This window comes from Calypte anna, chromosome 8, assembly GCF_003957555.1.
Source record: "Calypte anna isolate BGI_N300 chromosome 8, bCalAnn1_v1.p, whole genome shotgun sequence".
NCBI lineage: Eukaryota > Metazoa > Chordata > Aves > Apodiformes > Trochilidae > Calypte > Calypte anna.
The window spans coordinates 24,794,793-24,815,576 of NC_044254.1; the positions used below are offsets into that span (position 1 = coordinate 24,794,793).

The 20,784-nt window shown below is 40.4% G+C and overlaps 1 protein-coding gene across 2 annotated transcripts in view; it reads right to left on the minus strand.

Moving 5' to 3' along the window:
• Window positions 1-5,019: 5,019 nt before the first annotated feature.
• TTC39A (tetratricopeptide repeat domain 39A) overlaps window positions 5,020-20,784 on the minus strand; it is a 43,851-nt gene continuing 28,086 nt past the window's right edge. The window contains exons 9-18 of one of the 2 annotated variants that reach the window (XM_030455659.1): window positions 19,400-19,508; window positions 18,695-18,762; window positions 18,510-18,569; window positions 17,616-17,777; window positions 15,934-16,025; window positions 14,854-14,974; window positions 12,503-12,614; window positions 9,775-9,883; window positions 8,954-9,070; window positions 5,020-6,042 (exon numbers count right to left, since the gene is read on the minus strand). In XM_030455659.1, the coding sequence (XP_030311519.1) occupies window positions 5,925-6,042; window positions 8,954-9,070; window positions 9,775-9,883; window positions 12,503-12,614; window positions 14,854-14,974; window positions 15,934-16,025; window positions 17,616-17,777; window positions 18,510-18,569; window positions 18,695-18,762; window positions 19,400-19,508 (1,068 nt within the window). In that variant the 3' untranslated portion in view covers window positions 5,020-5,924. Of the gene's footprint in view, window positions 6,043-8,953; window positions 9,071-9,774; window positions 9,890-12,502; window positions 12,615-14,853; window positions 14,975-15,933; window positions 16,026-17,615; window positions 17,778-18,509; window positions 18,570-18,694; window positions 18,763-19,399; window positions 19,509-20,784 lie in introns of both variants that reach the window. The other variant, XM_030455658.1, reaches the window with a different exon arrangement.

A 20,784-nucleotide genomic window follows, 5' to 3' on the forward strand; every position in this document is an offset into this window, starting at 1 on the left:
ATTTCACCAAAACCCTGAACACACCAGTAAATGTTCAATCCACTGCACCCTGGCTGCACCCACACCACTGTTTTTCACTGCAGGCAGACAAATTTCTACCTTTTTAGCATCTTTTTTCCATCCCTTCTGCCACGTAAGTGAGTGTGTCTGTCTAGTCAAGAATTCTCCCTGGCTGAGTAGACTGAGGGAGACAGAGGAGGCAGAAGTTCAAGGGGAAAAAGGGTGATTCCCTCCCAAATGATGTTTTGGAGCTGTGCCACTGAGTGGAAACTTCATGTCCTTGAACTCTCCAGCCTAAAGCTGCTCTCTGGTGAGGTTACCACACTGAAGGGCTCTTTCTAGACTGCGTATTTGTTTTAGGATTTCTCCTTGTAGAAGGCTACACACTGCACACTTTGTTTCCTTTATGATCCCACAGCAGCCCCTTAGCAATGACCCTGAGCCTCCCTGCATTTCCCTCAGCCCTCATCTGAAAAGGTGGCAGAGGTTTTCACTTCATATATTTAAGCTTGGGGTTGGCTTGTTTTCTTTTTTAAATTAATGAATTCAATAGTCTGACCAGTTCTGACAACTTCTCAAAAGAGGTTTGGCTACAGAGCCTGCTACTGGTGTGTGTATCAATACATACACACACTCTTTTGGTGTACATCTATAAATCCTTTTTTATATATAGATGTGTGTCACAGGTCATATACATTCAGCAGACACGTGGCAGAGCCAGTACCCAGGAGCTGCCTGTTCCTGGGCACACCAAGCCAGAATTATTTGCATCAGCAATGAGCCCAGCATCATGGAACAGAAACCTGAGCCAGGACCCAGGTATCCACAAGCCCTAGGAGTGAATGCCAAAGCAAACAGCAAAACTCTAACTGGCCCTGCTGGCTGCTGCTAAAAAAACCCTTGCAGCTGCCCAGCACGGGCTGCATAACCCTGGTGGTGATGACAGGAGTGGAGGGTACTGTACCCAAATGAAGATGACATTGAACATGATCCATCTGCTGTATCCTGAGTGATAAGATGACATTGCTTCCCCTCCCTAGGATGATTTACTGAGCTCTGCTACCCACTGGAGATAAATTCCTATTTTTTAGTCTTCAGATAGTGTCGAGCAAAGGCATCAGACTTCTTTATACCAAAACATCAGGAAAATCACCACATTGACAGCTCCTCCCAGAGCTGCACCTAGGACACTACCACCACCGGGCATGGCCCCTGTGCCTCCAGCACTTCCAAGCATCCCACACAGCTCCAGCCCTCAGGAATTGTTCCTTACCTCCAAGCCTTGTGTGCTGCAGGATAGAAGGAACAGCAAGAGATGAAAACTCCAGAATATTCAATATTCAAGCTTCACCTTATCTCCTCTTTCTCACCACATTGCTTTCCAGCCACAGACCTGAAATTGTTGTTACAGTGCTTGTCTAACATGACATAAACATTTCTGGTTTTTTAAATTGTTTTTTTTAATTGAAGCATCCCATAAAGACAGGATGGGAGGGGTGGGGCATGGGGTGTTGTGACTGCTCTGCTTTGTGCTCTTTCTGTAAAATAGTCAAGGAGAGACAAAGCAAGTAGAGCTGAACCCAGTGCATATATATATATATATATATAATTCTAAATAAACATTAAGCCAGAAATGGAAGTAAGTAGGTCCAGACATGTAAAATACCCAGAAAATAATGGAACATGGCCTAGTCCTAAAAAAACATTATTGAATTTGTAGCAAACACCATGCAGAATTTTACCACAGTGCAGTGCTGATATTTATTGGCCGTGTTTTTATTAGTAAATCTTGGAGACAGGGATTGACTGGGCATCATTTTAAAAGAAAGTATTTGAATTAAACCTTTTTTTTTTTTTAAACACCTGAAGCAAACCTAGATAGCATATCCAGAAAATATTTTATGACAGATCATTCCATTAAACTACTTGCCATGACATGCTCTGCTTTCAATCTCTCACAAAAATCATTTGCAGAACATCATGAGAAAAGGAGCCAGTTCATTTCTAGTCTGTTCAGGTTTTCCAATCTTGCTCATCAGTGACGTTTCCAACCACTTTCCTGTGCAGCTGTAAACACCATGACTCACCTCTCCTATCATCTCCCCTTCCTCCCAGAGGAAGAACCCTGTGGAATGCATTCTTTTGGTCATTTCATATCCATTTGCTTTGCTTTTATGCCCAAGAAGTCCACCTTGCAGGTGGAAGTGGAAGCAGAGAGGGTTCTATTTAAGCTCTTGGGAATGCCTTCTGCATTCTGGGCCTGACTCTAGGAAAACCTGGTGTCACCCAGAGCACCATTACTTGGTGCTTCTCTTGGGCCAGAAGCAAGCACAATGTCAAAGCCATCATCCCATCATCTTTGAGCTGTCTTGGACCCAGGCCATAGATCAACCAAGGCACTAAAGGTGGAATTTAATGCTGAAAACAGTGTGAGATGGGAGGAAATGTTTGATTCTCCTGTTGGATGCTGCTGTATTTTAGAAAAGGCAAAATTGCCTCAGTGCTGGATCACTGCAGTGTAAACACCCTGAGGCAAGGGACTGTCAAGAGTGGGACAGGCTTGTTAATTAACCCTCAATGACAGAATGTGTTAATTGTTGATTATAAGAGAACTGCGTATCAGTAATAAATCCAAGCATGTTCTTATGCTACTGGTTTAGTTGGGCATTTTAAGTACTCTTAAGTGCTCCTCAGTGCTCTAACCCTAAGTGAGTGTTTCCAAATAGTATCAGTCATCAGGTCTGAGGCTTCACTGTAATCTTAGATCATCAAGAAAACCCCTGAGCAGGCTCAGCTTCAGCCCACCACGCTTTATCCAACAGGTTCTCTCATCTGGTGTTACTTACAGGAGCTCAATGCTGATGTGGTTACATCTCCTTAGGCCTCAGGATAAGCTGCTGGCTTTTCACCCCATATCCTCCCTTTGGTTTAATGAGGGATCATGCATGGATTCCACATATCACATCTGATGATAAAAAAATGATGCTCATTTTACTGCTTTTCCTTTCCTGACTGCTGCCACAGCACATGGAGCACCTTGGCAACTGCTGCAGACATCCAGGAACCCAAGTATGAATTTTCCCCTTCTCAGCTACTGGTAGGAAACCACATGTTAGTGATGCAAAAAAACCCTAAAAAAAACCCTAAAAAAACCCTTACAAAACCTTTCTGAAAGTTTTATGATGAGTGTCTTATCAAATATAGAAAGCTTTTCTCTGCTGTAATAGTAGTTTGCTTTTGGTTAACTTCTCTGGGGCACAGGGTGGGTTTCTCCAGCACTGGTCAGGCAGAGCAGAGTTTGAAAGCAGAAGGAAATGCTGCTGCTTCTGCAGAGGTGGTGGCTGCATCCAACTGAACATTTCCTGATTCCTAAGCCATGCTGAAACCCCTGGATTTGTGATTCCATTGCAGCATCTGCTGTTTGCTGGTGGGTGAATTCACTGACCACTGAGGCTGCTTGAGAACTTCCACCAATTGTGCTTTTCCTAATTCATGGGACTCCAGGGTGAGGAAGCAATTTCCCATTCTGGGGAGCTGCTTCAGGCAGAGAGCTGCAGCTTCCGGAGAGGAATTGAAAAAAAAAAAACCAGCATACACGTTCCAGCCCTGACAGAAACTCAGGTTTTGATCTCTAGCCACAGAAGAGTGTCAAAATGAAGACATTTATGAACCAAGAGTAACGTGGGCAATTAAAAATGTTAACACATTGGAAAAGGTATATGGGGACAATGTACCAGACCTTCCCTTCATTTTTAGCAAGCAAAGTGTTCTGTTCTTTTAAGGAATTCAGATTATTACAGCCTGGAAAGCTTTGTTGGTGCTTCAGGAAGGTGAATATTTCCTGCTGAGTGGGAGCTAAAAAGCTGGAATGAAAGCACAGACTGGTGGTGGGTAACTATGATAAAGTCCTCAGGTGAAACTGGAGAGCAAGTCCATGATATGACCACTGCTGGTGCTCAAAGATGCTGTGAAAATCTCAGTGTTTTCATCACTGCAAAGAATCAGGAAAGTTGAATGCATATTGCACAGTCTGCCCTTTGTGCAGCATCAGGCAAAACTCTGTTGTGGGTGAAATTTCAAAGAGCATTTCAGTGGCCTTGAGTACAGTCAGAGGGATTGTTCTGTCTGCAAAGTACAATTTATGCCGATTTTCATGGCACTGCTTGCTTCAAGGATGCTAAGAAGGCCAAAATATTTGAAAAGGACACAACTGGAAGAAGAGGCGTTATAAGCATGAAATAGAACAAGAACCTTTTTTATTCTGTACAAAGAGCGACCGAATTTTTACACGTGAAGTTTTGATGTGCAATATGTAAATAGCATAACTTCATACTGAATTTTATCTGGACTGGATTTATCTGAGTAAGTCACTTTTAAAAAAGGCATTCTTCATCTCTGATTTGAACTTGGGGAGGCTTTCAGAAAGTGTGTCTATTTTTAAGACAATCCAAGTTCTCTGTGTTGAGGAACAGGTGGTTCTGTCTCCTTGCTTGGTAATTTGCAATTATAAAACAATTTCCTTAGAGAAGGTAAAAGCAGAGCTATAAGCTGTCAATTTTCTGCTGGGAACAATCACTTTAAGAAGAATATTCACTGTGAGGTACCTAGGTATGAATCTTCCTGACATCTCCATTGGAGAAAAAGGGCTGCCAGAAGACCTCTCATCTCCACATATCAGAATGGGTTATAGGGAAGAAGCTCTTTCCAAAGAGAGGTAGAAGTGTGCCCAAAAAAAGCTACAGACATAGAAATATGGAGCTAGCCTGGAGAATAGTAAATATGAATCAAAAATGTGTTATGTCTGACTTCACCAGAAAAGCAGCAATTCTGTGGCAGCACTGGAAAGCAGAGATAGCTCTTTGCTGGCTTCTCAAAGCCCCTTTAAACATAGAAATTCCCCCCCAAAAAATAATAAAAAGACCAAAAAGATAAGGAGCTCTCCTTTGTGAAAAGCAGAGCACTGTGCCAAGAGAGCCTGCTCCTGCTCCAGCCCCTCCTAACAACAGGATCATGGCCACACAATCCCTTTAAACATCAACATCTCAAGTTAGGCAAACCTAAGAACAACTGTTTTAAGACTGTCACAGTAACTACTGCTGTGCAGCCACAGCAATATTGCTGTTTCTTAAATGACCTTCCAGGACTTGTGCTTTAAATCTGACTCAAACTTCAAATCTGTTCTGATGAAAAAGCTTCCTAAGGAACTCTCATTTTTAAACTTGTCAAAGAAGTGATGCAGTTTTACAGTCACTATCCTGCCCATCAGCTCCTTGGTGAATCCTTCAGCTGCTCTGAGCAACAAACTTGACATGAAAACCAAATTGAAACAGAAAGTCAAGATATCTGCATTTTCATCACCAGCCATTTTCTTACAGAAGCACAAATCTTTCTATCCACAACTGGAAATGCCCAAGATCCAGAGCTCCTCCTTGTTCTGTTTCTTGTGCACTGGGATTTTCTCACACCATTTCAGCTAAATAGGTACTTGGAAAAAGTTTTGCTTCCTTCTCAACTTCTAGCAGTATGAATTCAAACAAACTTTTATAGCTGAGATTAAATCCAGGGGTCTTTAAAGTCTTGTAGATTGTTGGGTTTTTTTCAGTCATTCCCTGTTATGTTGGGAGCTTGCTAAGTAAATGTTGCAAACACAAGAAAAAAAGGCACATGTGATAGAAAAATGAATTACACAGATGTAAGTATTCAAAAAGCCACTGCTGGAAAACCAGTATTTTTCAGGGTTATGGTTGGTTTGAGAGGTTTTTTGCCATGTTATTACATGAGGTTGGCGTTTTATGCCTCAACTTCAAAATTGTAAATTATTTGGTTTCTTACTGACTTGAAAGAGAAGGAAAAACAATTCTATACTGTCAGTATCTTCTGCATCAAAGTTTGTAACAAACAGGACATCAAAGAAGAAAAAGTTACTACACTGCTGAGGCTCCAGAGTGCATTCCATTTTCTGGGGTGGATTTGGCTTGGTGCAGGGCAGCTTGAATTCTGAAATGTGTTCTTGTTTCCATGGAGTAATTCTTGTAGTTTTGTCTAAAACAAAAGCAGATCCACTCTGATGAGTACATATTTTAAAAACATTTTAAGCTTATCTCTATATTATTGCTTTAAGTAAAACAACTGTAGGGAGCAAAAAAAGCCTTTCTTCACAAGCTCCTTTTTTGCCTACTCTGAAATACAAGGCATGTGTTCCTAGCCAAACAATGCAGCTCCTTGTTCTTTATTTGTAGTTCTACTTGTCTGGCAGTTACCAGAAAAATATAGCTTAATAAGTAATTGAATGTGTTCCACTCCATCAAAATATTGAGTTCACATTAGGTATCTGTAACATCCACTTAGTTTGCATTTAGAAAATAGATTTTCCCTCCTCCCCTCTGTAAGTAAAGCTGCCAGTTTTTAATACAAACATTTTCACTTTTTTTTTTTTCTTTACTTTAGTAAGCTGGATTCATTTTAATTCAGCAAGTATATTTAAAAGACAGAGAGACAAGACAAAAAAATAGAAAAGAAAAAGAAAGAGAGAGAGGCTGTCCTGACCCATAAAAGGGAAACACCCCATATCTGCATCCTCTATCAATAATGTGACCTGTGTATAAGAAATAAGGCCAATAAATTTACTGCCCCAGAAGCTTGGAAAGGGAAAGTGGGCACACAGGAGACTCTGAATCAGCTTTCAAGCAGCAATTCACCATCCTGGGAAAAGACAGGCAGGAATTCCCCCAGAAACACCCAGTGCTGGCAGGAATTCCCCCCTAAACACCCAGTGGCTGACTCAGCAGTGTCCTCTGCCTATAGCTTCCAGTAGCTATGTCATGCTCTGGAGGGTTACAGAATCATGAAGAGAAGCTGTGTTTTGATGGAAAAATGCCCCCCAGGACCACATAAAAACTCCAGATCCTACTTAGTAGGAATTAAGGTGTCAGCTCTTGCAGGATGGATGCAGAATCCAGATGCCAAGGACCACGCTGACATCCCTTAGGAGATGGGTCTCATCTTTGCAGAAACATTCCATGAAAAAGTCTGTAAACCTAGAAGTATTTCTGTTCAAAACCTGTAATTCAAATCAAGCATGGAAGCATGGCAGCCATCACTATGGCAGTGGCAGCCTCGTGGTAAAAATAAGGAATTCCACACCCATCTATAATTTCATTTATGCAACATCCAAGTGGCTGAATGAGAAAAAGAGGTGACTGGGGGGTGCTGTGTACTACTATGAAACCCTTTGGAGTTGTTTTTTTTAAAGTAAGTAGGTTTTATCATGCAGATTCTGCATTTCTCATCAGTAGGTTGATATTCTTGCTTGTAGCTCCCAGTAATACAAATAGAAATATTTCCACACACAAGCAAGCCAAAACTGTTTATCATCTCATTCCACTCTTTCTCCCAGAGCTGAAACATTCCAGCCAGCAGCTGTAGGTGGATTTAGGTCAAGCAAATCAAGCATCATGCACAAGCTGAGTGCTGGCCTGCACTCTTGCCAATTGCAAACCTAATTCTGCAGTCCTAAAGCCCACCACAGGCATCACATCCTCCCTCTGGTGGCTGCAAGGACGTTCAGCATTTCCAGATGGATGCTCATAAACCTTGAGCATTTTAATGCACTGTAAAGGTTACAGGTGGAAATATAAGGACTGCACTTTCTTTTTATGACTTATGTGAGCATAGCAAGTCTGAGTATTAACTTCCCATAAGTTGGGTAATAATATTTTAAAAGCTTTTGTCTGCTGGTGCTCTCCTTTAATCCAAACAACCCTCCCTGGAAGGGACCTGTGACCTGAGCCAGACAGAGCCACCAGGGCAAAGTGCAAGCAGCAGATGGACAGATGGAATGAGGAGCTCTCAATCCTTCATTTCCATCCTTTAGAGAGACTTGAATAGAAGGAAATAAGGAGAGGAGGAGAGGTGTGCTTTGAGGAATGTGAAACCAATGGAAACACTTCCATTGCATTTTGCTAATTGCCATTTCTACTCTTCTGAGTATCTCCCATGAGTCTGCAGAGAGCCAGGCTCACAAGCACAAGAGATGAGCAATTGCAGTATTTTCATTTTTGTGTTGACAGCCTTTTGGCATGATTTCCAGCAGGCTGATTCACTGCTCTGCCTGGCAGAGTGGACTGAGTTGGACAAAAGCTCAGCACAAAACCTGTGACCTCTTTATAACTTATTGCCAGACATCAGTTTTGTAGCTGCTCAGACCTGCAGCTGGTGTGACTGCACTGGGAGAGATGCAGCCACCTGGCCTCATCCAGGATCCAAGCAGAGAGGTGAAATACCCTGCTGCAGGATGCTTCAAGAGGGCAAGGGCTGTTTGATTTGGATTCCTTCTGCTTCTCAAAAAACTTAAGCTCAGCAGAGGTGCAAATGCTTACTATAATAAAGAACACAAGTTCAACTATTCCTGATAAATCTACTTTGCTTGAAATATCAATCAGAAAATAGGAGGTGTTTTGGTTGCCTTTCAGAGGCAGATGAAATATTACAAAGGGAACTCAGTGGAAGGTGAAGCATCATCTCAGCTGCAGTTCATCAAGGAAAGAAACCAGCACTGTTTGCCATCAATTGGAGTAATGCTATTTTAGTCTTAACAGAGAGCCTTGATTTAATTTAATACATCTTTTAAGTAAATAATAAAGAGACTACAAAGATTATTGTATTTTGTTACACATGGGTTATTTCTTATGGAAACCACTGACATTCATGTAACATCTTTAAGATGTGGGGTTTTTTTTTCTCTTATGAGGAAGTATGGTTAAGTCACAGACTGAACAATCAGATAATATTTACCAATAAAAAGGTCAACACCAAAACTACTGCATGTATGCTTCCACTGAAAAAATGAAACACTGAGTTGCCAGAGTATTAATAAGTTGTTTCTGCTTTTTGCTAACCAGTAAAATACCATACAGACACATCAAACATCAGTACAAGCTTTTCACTTGCTTACTTTGCTTTTTCCAGTAGTTTTACTGCTTCTTCTCTTCTGTCCTGGTCTAGATACAGTATGGCCAGCTCCAGCAAGGCATTTGGAATTAGATAATGGTCATATTTTATCTTCTTCTCACTGCATTGGAAATAAAAAAAAATAGCCTCAAGTTCTTGAAATGGTATATTGGAACTGTTAAATAAAGGAAACAAACACAAATAAACCATGAAATAAGATAAGAAACCATCAACCTCTGTTATAACACTTGTCATGTTCTCTATCCAAAGCTACCATCCAGGTTATTAAACATCTATTTTGTGTAACTGTCCTGCACAAGTGTATTATTTCTTAGGAGTACGAAATATTTGCTTTATTATCAGGGAAGTATTAGAAAAGATGATAATTTTATGAGCTCTCTCCATGTGAACTGACTAAAAAAGAGATGCCATGCACTGCATGGAGTATAAAGGTTCCAAGTATTATCATGCTGCCATCTGTCCCTGCAGACTGCATTTGGCTTTTTGGGTACAGCTTCTTCATGACTGGTAAGAGGAAAGGATGGGGGGGTAGGGGGAGGGGGAAGGAGTTGTATGTCAAAAAATTTCTGTATGTATAGTCCCCAAAAAAGGGAGAAAATATCTGTCAGAAGTGCAGATCTGCAATTCTTCCATACATGGCTACCAATGCTGGCAATTCCAAGTGATTCCCTGATACCAAACTGACTCCATAGAATGCAGTCCTCTCCCTTCTGTTCATATCCCAGTTGCATCTCCTCTTACTTGAAAGGAAAAGTTACTGAGAAACTGAAGAGCTCTCCCTCTGCACCCCATATGAACACTTACTTCAAATAGATGTAATTAAAATGGTCTTCTGCTTCTGAGATCTTGCCCAAATGTTTGAGGCATAAACCCTTTAACAGTTTTATCACACACTGGTCATCTGCTAGTAATTCTGTAGCTGCAAGATGAAATAAATAGCAAGTTTTTAAAAACCTGAGAGCAGCAGAGACTTTTACACAAGTATGGTGTGAGCACAAACCATCTGCTGAACACAGGACAGAGGGAACTTAGTGGTCATTTGAGTTCATTTAATGCAGAGAGAAATGTGTCAACCTTCTCATAAACCAGTCAAACTTTGTCTAAAAACTGTTAGACTGTTCTTTCCCTTCCTACTCCCTTTGAAATCTACAATCTTATTGTTCTGATACCTAAAAATTAAATATTTGGAAATATTAAGTATTTGGAAATACTGATGTCCAACTTATGATCTCTTTACCTTATGCCTTTATTGCCCTTGTGTATGCACAGCTCTTCTCCTCCCTTGACTTTCAGTCACATGTTCTGTTTCCAGGCAAGACTTTTATCAGTTCTCCACCTTTCTTTAGCTAAACACAACTATGACAAACCTTGCTACCTGCACCTCACATCCCCTCATCCTTTTATGATTACCTTCTCTTGACCACTTTTGAGTTTACACTTCTGAGTGCCCAGAGCCTTACAACCTTACCAGTGTCTGCTTTAAAGTCATCAGTAACAACACTCTATCCAGTAGGAAACTTTTGCATGATACATTTCAAAGCAAACATCTGGCTTTTTCTTTGCGATTCCATACAGGCAGCTTAGTCTTTAGGTTTCCAAGCAAAACCTTCAGCTTGCTTGCTCATTTCCAATTCATGAAATGCTGGCTGAAAAGAACTTCTGCAAAACCTGTGATAATGCTATTGAATGGCACCTGTTTTCCCTAACCCTTACCTGGTTCTTCCTTTATCACTCCAAGTGACAAAATGCTGACACACACTGCGTGAAACAGCTGCTGTTTGGAAGCCTGGATCCTACAACTGGAGTAATTTTTATTGCTAAGTCCCACAGAGGCCCCTGCACACATAAGACACCAAAGCAAATCACAGGGAAGATGCCCAAAGACTGCAAGAAACTCCTTTAGAAGGAACAGGAAAGAGGGCAAAAGTTTACACAGTAAGTACATGGACAGTGAGGTGACTCAGGGCCTCAGAGGATGTACTTCATAAAATTAAAAATAATTAAAAAAAAGGATAAAAAAGGCAGATCAGTTGTCTCTTCTGCACTTCTATTGCAAGGAGATGTTCATACATGTTTATTTCCTTTCCTTATAACAAATCTTCCCTGGATTGCAGAAGTAAACATTTAGAGACCTATCCTAGGCACAATTATGCAGATAAGATTTATATCTCTAGGAATTACTTCCTAATAATCTACCTTTTACATCTTGTATGTAATGTAATGCTGCTACAAGCACATCGGACTCATAATTTTATTGTGCTGGATTCTTACACTGTGAATCTAATGGTAACACAGTGAAAATGCCTGAAAATTCAACAGTTTAGGCTTAAATACAGTCAGGAAAGCTCAGGGAAAACATGGCACCTGGAAACAGCAAGTCACTATTTGGTACAGGTAATACTTTAAATTGTTGGCATGTTCAAAATACATCCCACTTTTCACTTACATGTCCTCATTGTGTTTTATAAACATGAAACAGCTTCCACAAATCCCTGCAAAAAAGCCAACCTTAGCCACAGTTTAACAGCTAAGGAAAAAAGGCAAAAGAAAAATAATTCACTTATTCAAAATAATGTAGCAAAATGGGTAACAAAGGAAATGGAAGGGTGGAAAAGCCTTCTTCCAAGATGTCACCTCCACTGAAAATATTTTTCTGTTCTCTCACAATTAACTAAAAAGGAGACAGCTTCAGCCTTTCAAGCAACTCTTGCAAATCTTGTGTAACACAATGTGGACAGGGAGACCAAGGTCCTAGAAAAGACTGCAATGCAGTGGTTTAGCCCATGCTGCTCTGTCAACAGAGGCCTGATCCTTCTGCAGGAAGGCCCTGCATAATAATAAGGGAAAATATTTAGTAAGAAAGAAAAGCTGAAGTAAGAAAGAAAAGTAAGAGAGAAAAGCTGTGCAGAGTGGTTGCATAGCCACAGGACCTGGGAGAGACTGGCAAGAAAAAAAACATCAACTGAACCTTCTCACAGATGGCTAATTCACAAAAGATGTGGTAGCAGAACCTCAATTGTGCCCATTGCCTTACTGCAAAAGAAGCCCATCCATGGTGTCCCAGATTTGTATTTATTACTAAAATATTTCTACTATTATTTCTAATACTGCTTACACAGCAATACCATTCAGCCCAAGGACACTTTGTAAAATGACAGTTTTCAAACAGAAGATTGACCTGTCTTCCACTTGCCTTTCTAAACTGAAATACAGTATCTGAGGATAATGAAGTTTCATGATCTAAGTTATCAAGCCAATGCACATGCTGATTTTGATCTAGCAAAATAAACAGGCCTTTGATACAAGTCACAAACTGTTCCTAATACACATCTGTGGATGGAAAATGTGGACTTTCTGCTATTGTAAGTTATTCTTATTAAAAAGGAAAATTATTCCTATCTGCAAAAGCAGTTTCTCTCTTCCTTATGTTCATCCCATGATCAGATGAACTCTACTGAAGAGTCTCTATAGACAGATACCATCTTTAGCTATTGCACCTTAGAATACCTGCTTAAACCATATCACACATTACCTGAACTTCTTGCCAATGCTTCTTCTGCTTCAATTAGAGTCTCTAACATGCCTTCTGTTAAGTTGGGACACTTCCCAATTACAGCATAGCCATTCCAGATATACATCATTTCCTAGGGTCAGGGAGAAATGACAGCATCATTAATTACAGCACTGGATAAATACAGTTATAAAACACTTTAGTTTATCTCTGTGTGATGAAAAAGTTACAGAATCCTGAAATAAAAAGTCTGTTGCAACTAAGTCATTGCAACTAAGAACTTGTTATATTGGTTTTCAGAACAAATTAGGCAACTAGAGCCTTTTACTACACACAATGCAAGGAGGATTACTTGAACAGAATGCAAACAGGAGGTCTCATTTATAGATGAAGGCAAGTCCCAGCAAAACACACAGACTTAACACATTCATGGCATATGGATAACTCTCCTTTTATTAATCACTTTCACTTATTACTTTTGCTTTTTAGTTCTATCCCAACCAGGGCAGTAATAACTACAATGTATTGCTTCCCTAGGAAAACATGAAATCTCAGGAAATGACAAAACAAAAAGAAAACCAAACATCCCATCTTTAACCAAAGCTTCAAACAAACCAACAGAATTTTAGAGCTAAACTGTGAACTTCTTAAATTCCTCATATTGGTTTGATGTTCCCATAGAAAGTAACTTCTTTTTTATTAAACTGTACTTGAATTTTATTTTAAAACTATTGGTTTCGTTCCTATTTGTTACTGGGGTTCTCTCTTTAGTGTATCACCAGACCAAACGTGCCCAATTAAAGATGGAAATTTCATACAGACTTAGGACTGGTCACCATGAGATGTTATTTATCCTCCTTTTTTACACGACCCAGTCTGTATTTAGTAATTTAAAGCTTTTGAGTAAAATCACTGCACAGTGTAACTCAGTTCTGGAACTACAGTGCAAAAAGCTGTCAGACTAGAATAGATGAAGCAGTTTGTTTAACCCAGGCACTGTAGCTTTCACCATCTGGTCTCTACTGATTGGAAACTTGCTGAACTTACTGAATCTAGAGTAGATTTGTCAACGTGGTTTTGACACAGAAGTACTCAAACTACTCTCACTCCAGGCTAAATCTCTGAGTCTTGTAACTGGGGACTCTTTCCTCTCAGCAGGTCCCTTCACAGGGAAAAGGATAATCCCCGAGATGAGATTCTGCATCCAGGTCCACAGTCTGAGGGTTTTGGACTGTTCAGCTGCGGCATCTGCTGCCTCAGGGATGCAACTGCAGCAGCAGCACGGGAGGCAATGTCCAAACACCTCTCCCTGAGTTCTGCTAAAATCCCAGTACAACAGCCCAGCCAAACCCCAAAGTGTACATTTTTTACTCTCTACAATCTCCAAATCCTGCAAGGCAAACCAAAGCGACCTAATTCTTCTCTCATTTCAGCCTTCTGACTTAGTGGGGAGCAGCCCCTGGAGAATACCCACACCGTGGCTGTAACCACTGTGTTTCTTCAAGAAGCAAGCACTGTGTCACACACCCAGCTGGTGGGCTGAAAAATTACTGTCCCCCTGGTGTCTCAGGCATTTTCTTAAAAGGGTATTTACTAATTATCCAGCTGTTCCTCCAATGCAACAGCTCAAAGCACTGCAAATGTAAACACCACTGCGCTCGCCAAACCAGTGGGCTCAAAACCCTTTTATGTTCTTTTACATGTTCTTTGTAGACAAATTTTTGTAAACACACAAGGAGCAAGGCAACGGGCACCTCATGCAGCTGCTCTCAGCTGGCAACAGGGAACTGACCAGCATCATAGGCAAAAAACCAAAAAAACACACACAAAAAAATAAATTAGCCATATGCAAGTTTCCTGCAGGGGTAAAGGATTTGACTGTTTCATCTCAGCACCCATGAGTTGCTCTGGAGCACACTAAAGAGATGCTTACATGTTTCCAGTTCTTGTACTGTTTCCTTGCTTTTTTTCCTCTCCCTCCCCATTTCCTTTGTACCTTTGAGTCTTCTTTTAGTAATCTCAGTAAATGACATGTGACAGAAGAGACTTAGGGCAAAGTTCCTCAAACGAGAATCAAAGGAAAGCTGTGGGGAGCATGCTGGTCTGTAGCTGGAATAATGAGCTACACATGCAAGACATTTACATGTCACAAACAACTGGCTCAGTTCCCTGTGGCTGGTGCATGCCCCAGTTTTACAGCATTCCTTGCATTCATGTGGCTTTGCTTTGGGAACATTCCAGTCTCCTGCAGAGGTTTTACCTTAGAAACATGGAAAGATACTGTTCTAATTATCTCAGGTTTATTTCCAGACATTAAAAAACAAACCAAAACAAAACTATAATAAGGAGAGTTGTGTGTGTTTCTACCTTACCAAAGGTGGAACAGGCAGAGGAATGGGGTTTGAGGAAAGGTATCGCCGAGCTTTCCGAATTGCAAACTTTTCTGTAGGCAGTGACTTCCCTGCAATTTTCAGTTTCAAACTGGGAACAATCCTGAAAAATTAAAGGACAACGTAAGAAATTTCTCTTCTGTGAAAAAAAGAATTTAAAAAAATCCCATTTTAAAATTTAAAACCCCCAAACAAATAGTATATGAAGAGCTGTTACACACCAAGCTATCACTACCTCTAGGCAAGCTGAGGAACCCATATTCACAAAAGATGCCTTAATGCAGGGCATCTGTATCTCTAGGCTTCCTCTTTAATCAAGCAGGAGGAAGAGGGACTCTTGCCCAGCCAAAGAATAAACTGCATGGTGTGCTTAACTTATAAAGGGCCCCTCTCCCTTCACAGACTAAGAAAGAAGCCAGGTAGCTTTTGTCAGTGTTTCTCCCAAAGACCAAACTGGTTTGTAATGGATTCCAAACCCAGTGAAATCTGCTTGTAATAACAGAAGGTCTAAAAAGCATCAATTCATTGTAAGCATATACAAAAGTGATGTTTAGAATTTGTACAAAAATTGAAAAAAACCAAAGTAATCAATTTTCTTCAGCCCAGCACAGTTTAGATACTTTTGAGCTCAAACACTGCAGCTGGGTTAATTCGCTGTATTAATAATGCACATATTCACTTGCACATCTAGCTCTCTCATATTCCTCTCAGACTGAGAACCCAAGAAACCACTGGTACTGATGCTGTCACCTCTAAGGATGTACACATACTGTAGCATAATCCATTGGAGGCTTTCAGATCTCACATTAAAAGAAAATTAAAGGAAACAAACTGATAAAAAAAGTGAACATTACACTCAACAGCAGCATCCACTCTATGGCTGACAGACCTCATGTCCTGTCTCTAAAGTATTTCCAGGGCTGTCTTTAATCTAATGGGAATGTTTCATTCTGTAATTTCTTACAAGTTCAACACTATTTGTGCTGATCTTCCAAGTTGCACAATGAGCAAGTTTTCCTCTCTTCCCCCAACAGCACGACGTGAAAAAATAAAATATTTTACCTAAATAATTCAACTTCATTATCTCCAAAAGGACTGCAGTCTTCTGGTCCAAACATACTGAGATAAGCAGCTTTCATGTAAATGTAAGTAGCCTGCAAATGGAATCAAGAATATCTGTACAGAAAAATGAATTTACAGCATCACCTATATTGATCTAAATCACAAAACAGTAACAAAGAGGAGGAAGCTGCTACTTTTGCTCACAAACAGGTGTAATCTTACAATACTTCACGCAGGATATAGTTTTTTAGTAAGTGGATTATAGACATTTTTTTGTATCATGTACATCTGTTTACTTTGTATCATCTTATAGTTTATGTCCACATTCCAAGCACAAATGTCATGTTCGTGTAAAGTGTATTTTTATTACTCTCAGGAACACATACTAAGAAACTTATGAAAAGGCCATGCTCAAAGTGGAAAAAAAAAAATACTACTACATCATCTATGTGCCCAATCACATCTTGGTAGCATCCCTCAAATGTTAGGTTTTCCAAAACATGAAACTGTTTTGGAAAGGTTTCATTATTTCAGATTATGGAAAGTTCTCATTTCACAGGGATTGCTGAGCAATGAGAAGGAAGCACCCAAGGAAAGCAAAGCAGCAGATGATGTTAAAACTCTTGCAAGAGTGAAGAGTAACAGCTGGTGAGTTCTTGTGTACTGCTTGAAGGACTCTACAGTAACCACAAGTTTCAGGATTTTTCTAGAGTATTTTAAGCTATGATAATCTACAGTGGAACCTAACAGTGCATATATGTAACCATCTTTCATTTAGCTCATGTAGTTTACCTATGTAGGTTACATATTAATAGGAAGCATCTTCTCTGAAGCCCCTGCAATATAGTATAAAACTGTACACACAGTTTAAAAGGACACACATTAATAGTAACCCTACAGCATTTCAGAATATTAAAGCTTTTAGCCAGGCAGTGCATCCCTGGGTGAGCCCCATGGGAGCTCCTCAGTGAATCCACCTGGCTGAACCCATTGCTGGAATCCCCAGGGCACAGAGAATCCACCCTGAAGCTGTCACCTGAGTGGGAGCACAGAGAATGTTGCTCTCACCTGGCTGCTTGGACCGTATGTCAGTTTTGGTTCCATTTGACAAAAAAAAAAGACAGGCAGAGATACCCTCCCCCCACACACACCTATTTTGATCACGTTTAGAAGAAACAAACCAATAAAGCCACACAACCCCAGCCAGACTTAATCCCTTCTGTGAGATTTCCCTGGGGTGTGGGGGAAGACAGAAGGTTACCAGGGTTCTGGACAGAAGAACTTCTCCCTCTCAGAGGCACAGGGCAAGGCATCTCTAATTGTATTTATTTTCCTGGAGGCACCACCCTGGCTAGCCTCACTCACCACCATAAAGAGCTTACATCCATAATGTAATGAAAGAAATGGCAACTCAAACCATTAATTGCAGTGTGTTGATGACACAACTGGTTGCTACACAGCAGAACATCTTTTCACATGCTGTTCTTCAGCTACAAGTCAAGCCCAAAAGATTTCTATCTGCCCACAGTCTGTTCAGATCTGAGCGTTTGCAAGTCACATTGTTCTGCAAGAACCACAGCAGGTTTTGTTTTACAACCATCTTCAAAGCTACAAAAAAACCCAACCTGACTGAAAGTTAAGACACTCCAGTGCCTTGTGCCCTCTTGTTCCACTCCACTTACCTTTGACCAAGTGTTTTCTTTGCTCAGCAGGTCTGCATAGAAGAAAGCCATCTTCCACTGCCGCTTGTAGGTGAAGCACCACATCAGCTCCCAGTAACACATGTGGTGAAACTGCTTCCAGTACTGCTGAGCCTCACAACATTCTTCATACCTATGAACTGCCTGGACAGAGATTTCCAAATGCTGCCTTAATCATGTGTCCATGCACATACACCAGTGTTGCAACAGGCACTGGGGTTCCATGATCTGCTGGCACAGCTCCTGAAACTTCCAAATTGTTACCAGCCCAGTGTTGGCCCTGAGTTCACACCCACTGTGGTGCTAGCAAGTTTATCTATGCCACAGAGCTTCCTCATTCTTGGATGTTTTAGTAACTTCTAAGCATAGGTAAAATGAATGTGCCTAGGGAACTCAGGAAACTAAGGTGAGGGGAGAGATGCTCAGCTGACATTTATTTACTGAAGCTCCAAAGATTTCAAGGGAGCAGTTACACTGCACAGCAACTCACAGTCTGTCTCAGGGTACTTTGGACACACATCCTTCATCTCCCCAGTACTTTCAAGTCTTGTATGACTCCCCGTGCAGAATGAAGGCAAAGGATTGCCACTGGATATTATTAAAGGCACAGCTTTTGCTTCAGGGTAGGAAAGACAATGAGAAAACTGTGTCATTAATAGCAGTGGACTAGATTATCAGAAAGCGAAAAGCTTAGCAAAATGAGCTGGCCAAACATGCTAGTTAAAATAGATTTCAAAATTCCTACTTGTAATGCATAAACTACAAATTACATCCAGGCCAAAGCCACAGGAAGCATTAGCCAAGAAGAAAACATTGTTCCTGAAGTTCTTCTAAAGCTTTTGAGACTTACTTTCCCAAGAGCAGAATATTACTTACCGCATCAATGTTACCCTTCAGTGTTTCTATCCTGCCTGCAAAAAACAGGAATATGGCTCCCTGTAATAAATAATAATAAAAATACAAGTATTCTATAACAGTTTTCAAGCTGACCATACAGTCTAGATCTTTCTTATTTGGCAAGAAAACATTCTTACACCAAACTAAATTTCGATTCATTTTACCTTTGGATAGCGAGCTAAGTAAGGCTTAAGTAGTCTTTCTGCCTCCTCAACATTTCCTTTTCCTGTCCCTAGAATGCATAAAAATGCAAGGGAGGAAAACAGTAATAAAACAAATGAATAAATAAATAAATAGAACAGGAATGCAAGGTACTGATTAACCATCCTCATCTGACCAATATGTAAGTTCCTCTCTCTAGTAAGTAGGGCATCAACACAGGCTGGTGTTGCACGAAGCCAGCAAGCAGCAAGACCTCAACAACACTGACTTGAAAATTGACTTATGAGCAGCCCAACACATTCTGTAGAATGACTGAGCAGGAGACAACAGATAAGTGTATCTCAGCAGAAAGCTATCACTTCCCAAAAAAGTCAGGGATCACATACAAACATGGACAAAGTCCTGGAAGTTACCACTTAGAGCCATTATCTTAAACTCACAAATAACCTCAGGGCAGATTTATTTCTCACAACTTCCTTTGCTACCCCCATCTTCTCCCCTATGTGTTAAACAAACCTCCACCTTGACTATTAAGGTGCTCTTCTCTCCAGTTATGTTCACTATAGTGAAATCACCCACAAACAAGTCACATTTAATCTGATCACGAGCAAACAACTCAGTGACAAATAGGTGATGGAATAAATTTTTTCCCCCTCTGTGTCCCACAAGAACTAATCAATTCCAAGAGTTATTATAAACAATCTTACCTAACACAAAGGTCATGAAAGTATGATAGCAAAGCAACAGCATGGTACACAGCACCGACCTAAAGCTGTATGATGATGCTCCTTCTTGAAGCTGCAGCAGACCGTGCTCCTGTGCAGAGAGAGGTGAGGAAGACAAAGTATTGGGAAAGAATCACAGTTGGGCTCTGCAGCTCTGTCAACTCCTGCAGTGTCACTACAAGATTGCTCACTCACCAAATTGCCAAAATGCACAGACATAAATAGCAATCAAAGATAAAAACGCACGTGTGAAATTATCCAAGTTTTTCATGAAATTGTTGCTTAGACTGGAACTTATCTGATGGGAGGGCAGCAATTTGGGATTTATTACATGGTTAAGATAAGAGAATGAATGTAGATAACTTATCACCATCATCCCAGTGCTGAACAGCATTCCAGAAACAAAAAACAGAGTTTTCAAATGCAAGGCAAGTAACACACATCACCATCGTGCAGTGTATCCCTGTTTGTTGTTATTCACTGCATAAGCAAGTCAAAGATACCATGAAAAAAAAAATTAATCTGCAGATAGCAGGGCAAAGGATAACAGGGCAAAAGGATGCTTTCAAGTATGTTAAGAACAAAACAAGCTTTGCAAAGGTGTTGGCCCACTACCACCAGTGGAAAAATATGATGAAAAGAAGAATATTTCTGTTCCCTTTGGGAAGAACTAAAGCAATCCAGTGTAAAGCTGTATTCACACTCATGGCGAGCACTGAAGAATTCAGGTTCCTGAAGCAACAGGATTTAAGAGCCCATTCTAGGACTGGTTCCATGATATCAGAAGCATGAATAGAAATAATGCAAACACATTAAACATGAGATAGATTAACTAGTAAATATGGACAGTAAGACATCCACTGAGTGTTGAAGAAAAGTCTGTTTAAAAGTTACACTGGGACTGCAATGGAAAGTTACTGGGACATGGTGTACATGGCTTCAAGTGCATCCTTTCAAACCAGCTACACTATAAATAGGGACCCTGAGGGATGCCTGTTGGAGCCACTGTGGAAGGCACCACAGAGAACACTCAGAGCAGCATCTCAGCAGAAATTTTTTATTTTTTGTGTGTCCTTGTCAGCAGAAGAATGTCACACTACCTCAACCTTTACCACTCACTGTGCAATCCCTCAACCCTGCAATCATGTTCTAGTGTTGATCATATGTGCACTTTTCCACTTAACTAGTGTGGTTGTTTTCACAGTTATTGTGTGTTCTTAAAAAAAAAAATCCTAATTGCATTAATTACTACATTATAGGAAAAAGCACCATTAACACACAGATTTGCAGGTCAATTAGTATAAAAATGCAGTAACCTGGACAAAACAATGAAGATACTGGCTTGCATGTCACTTCAGAAGAAATGA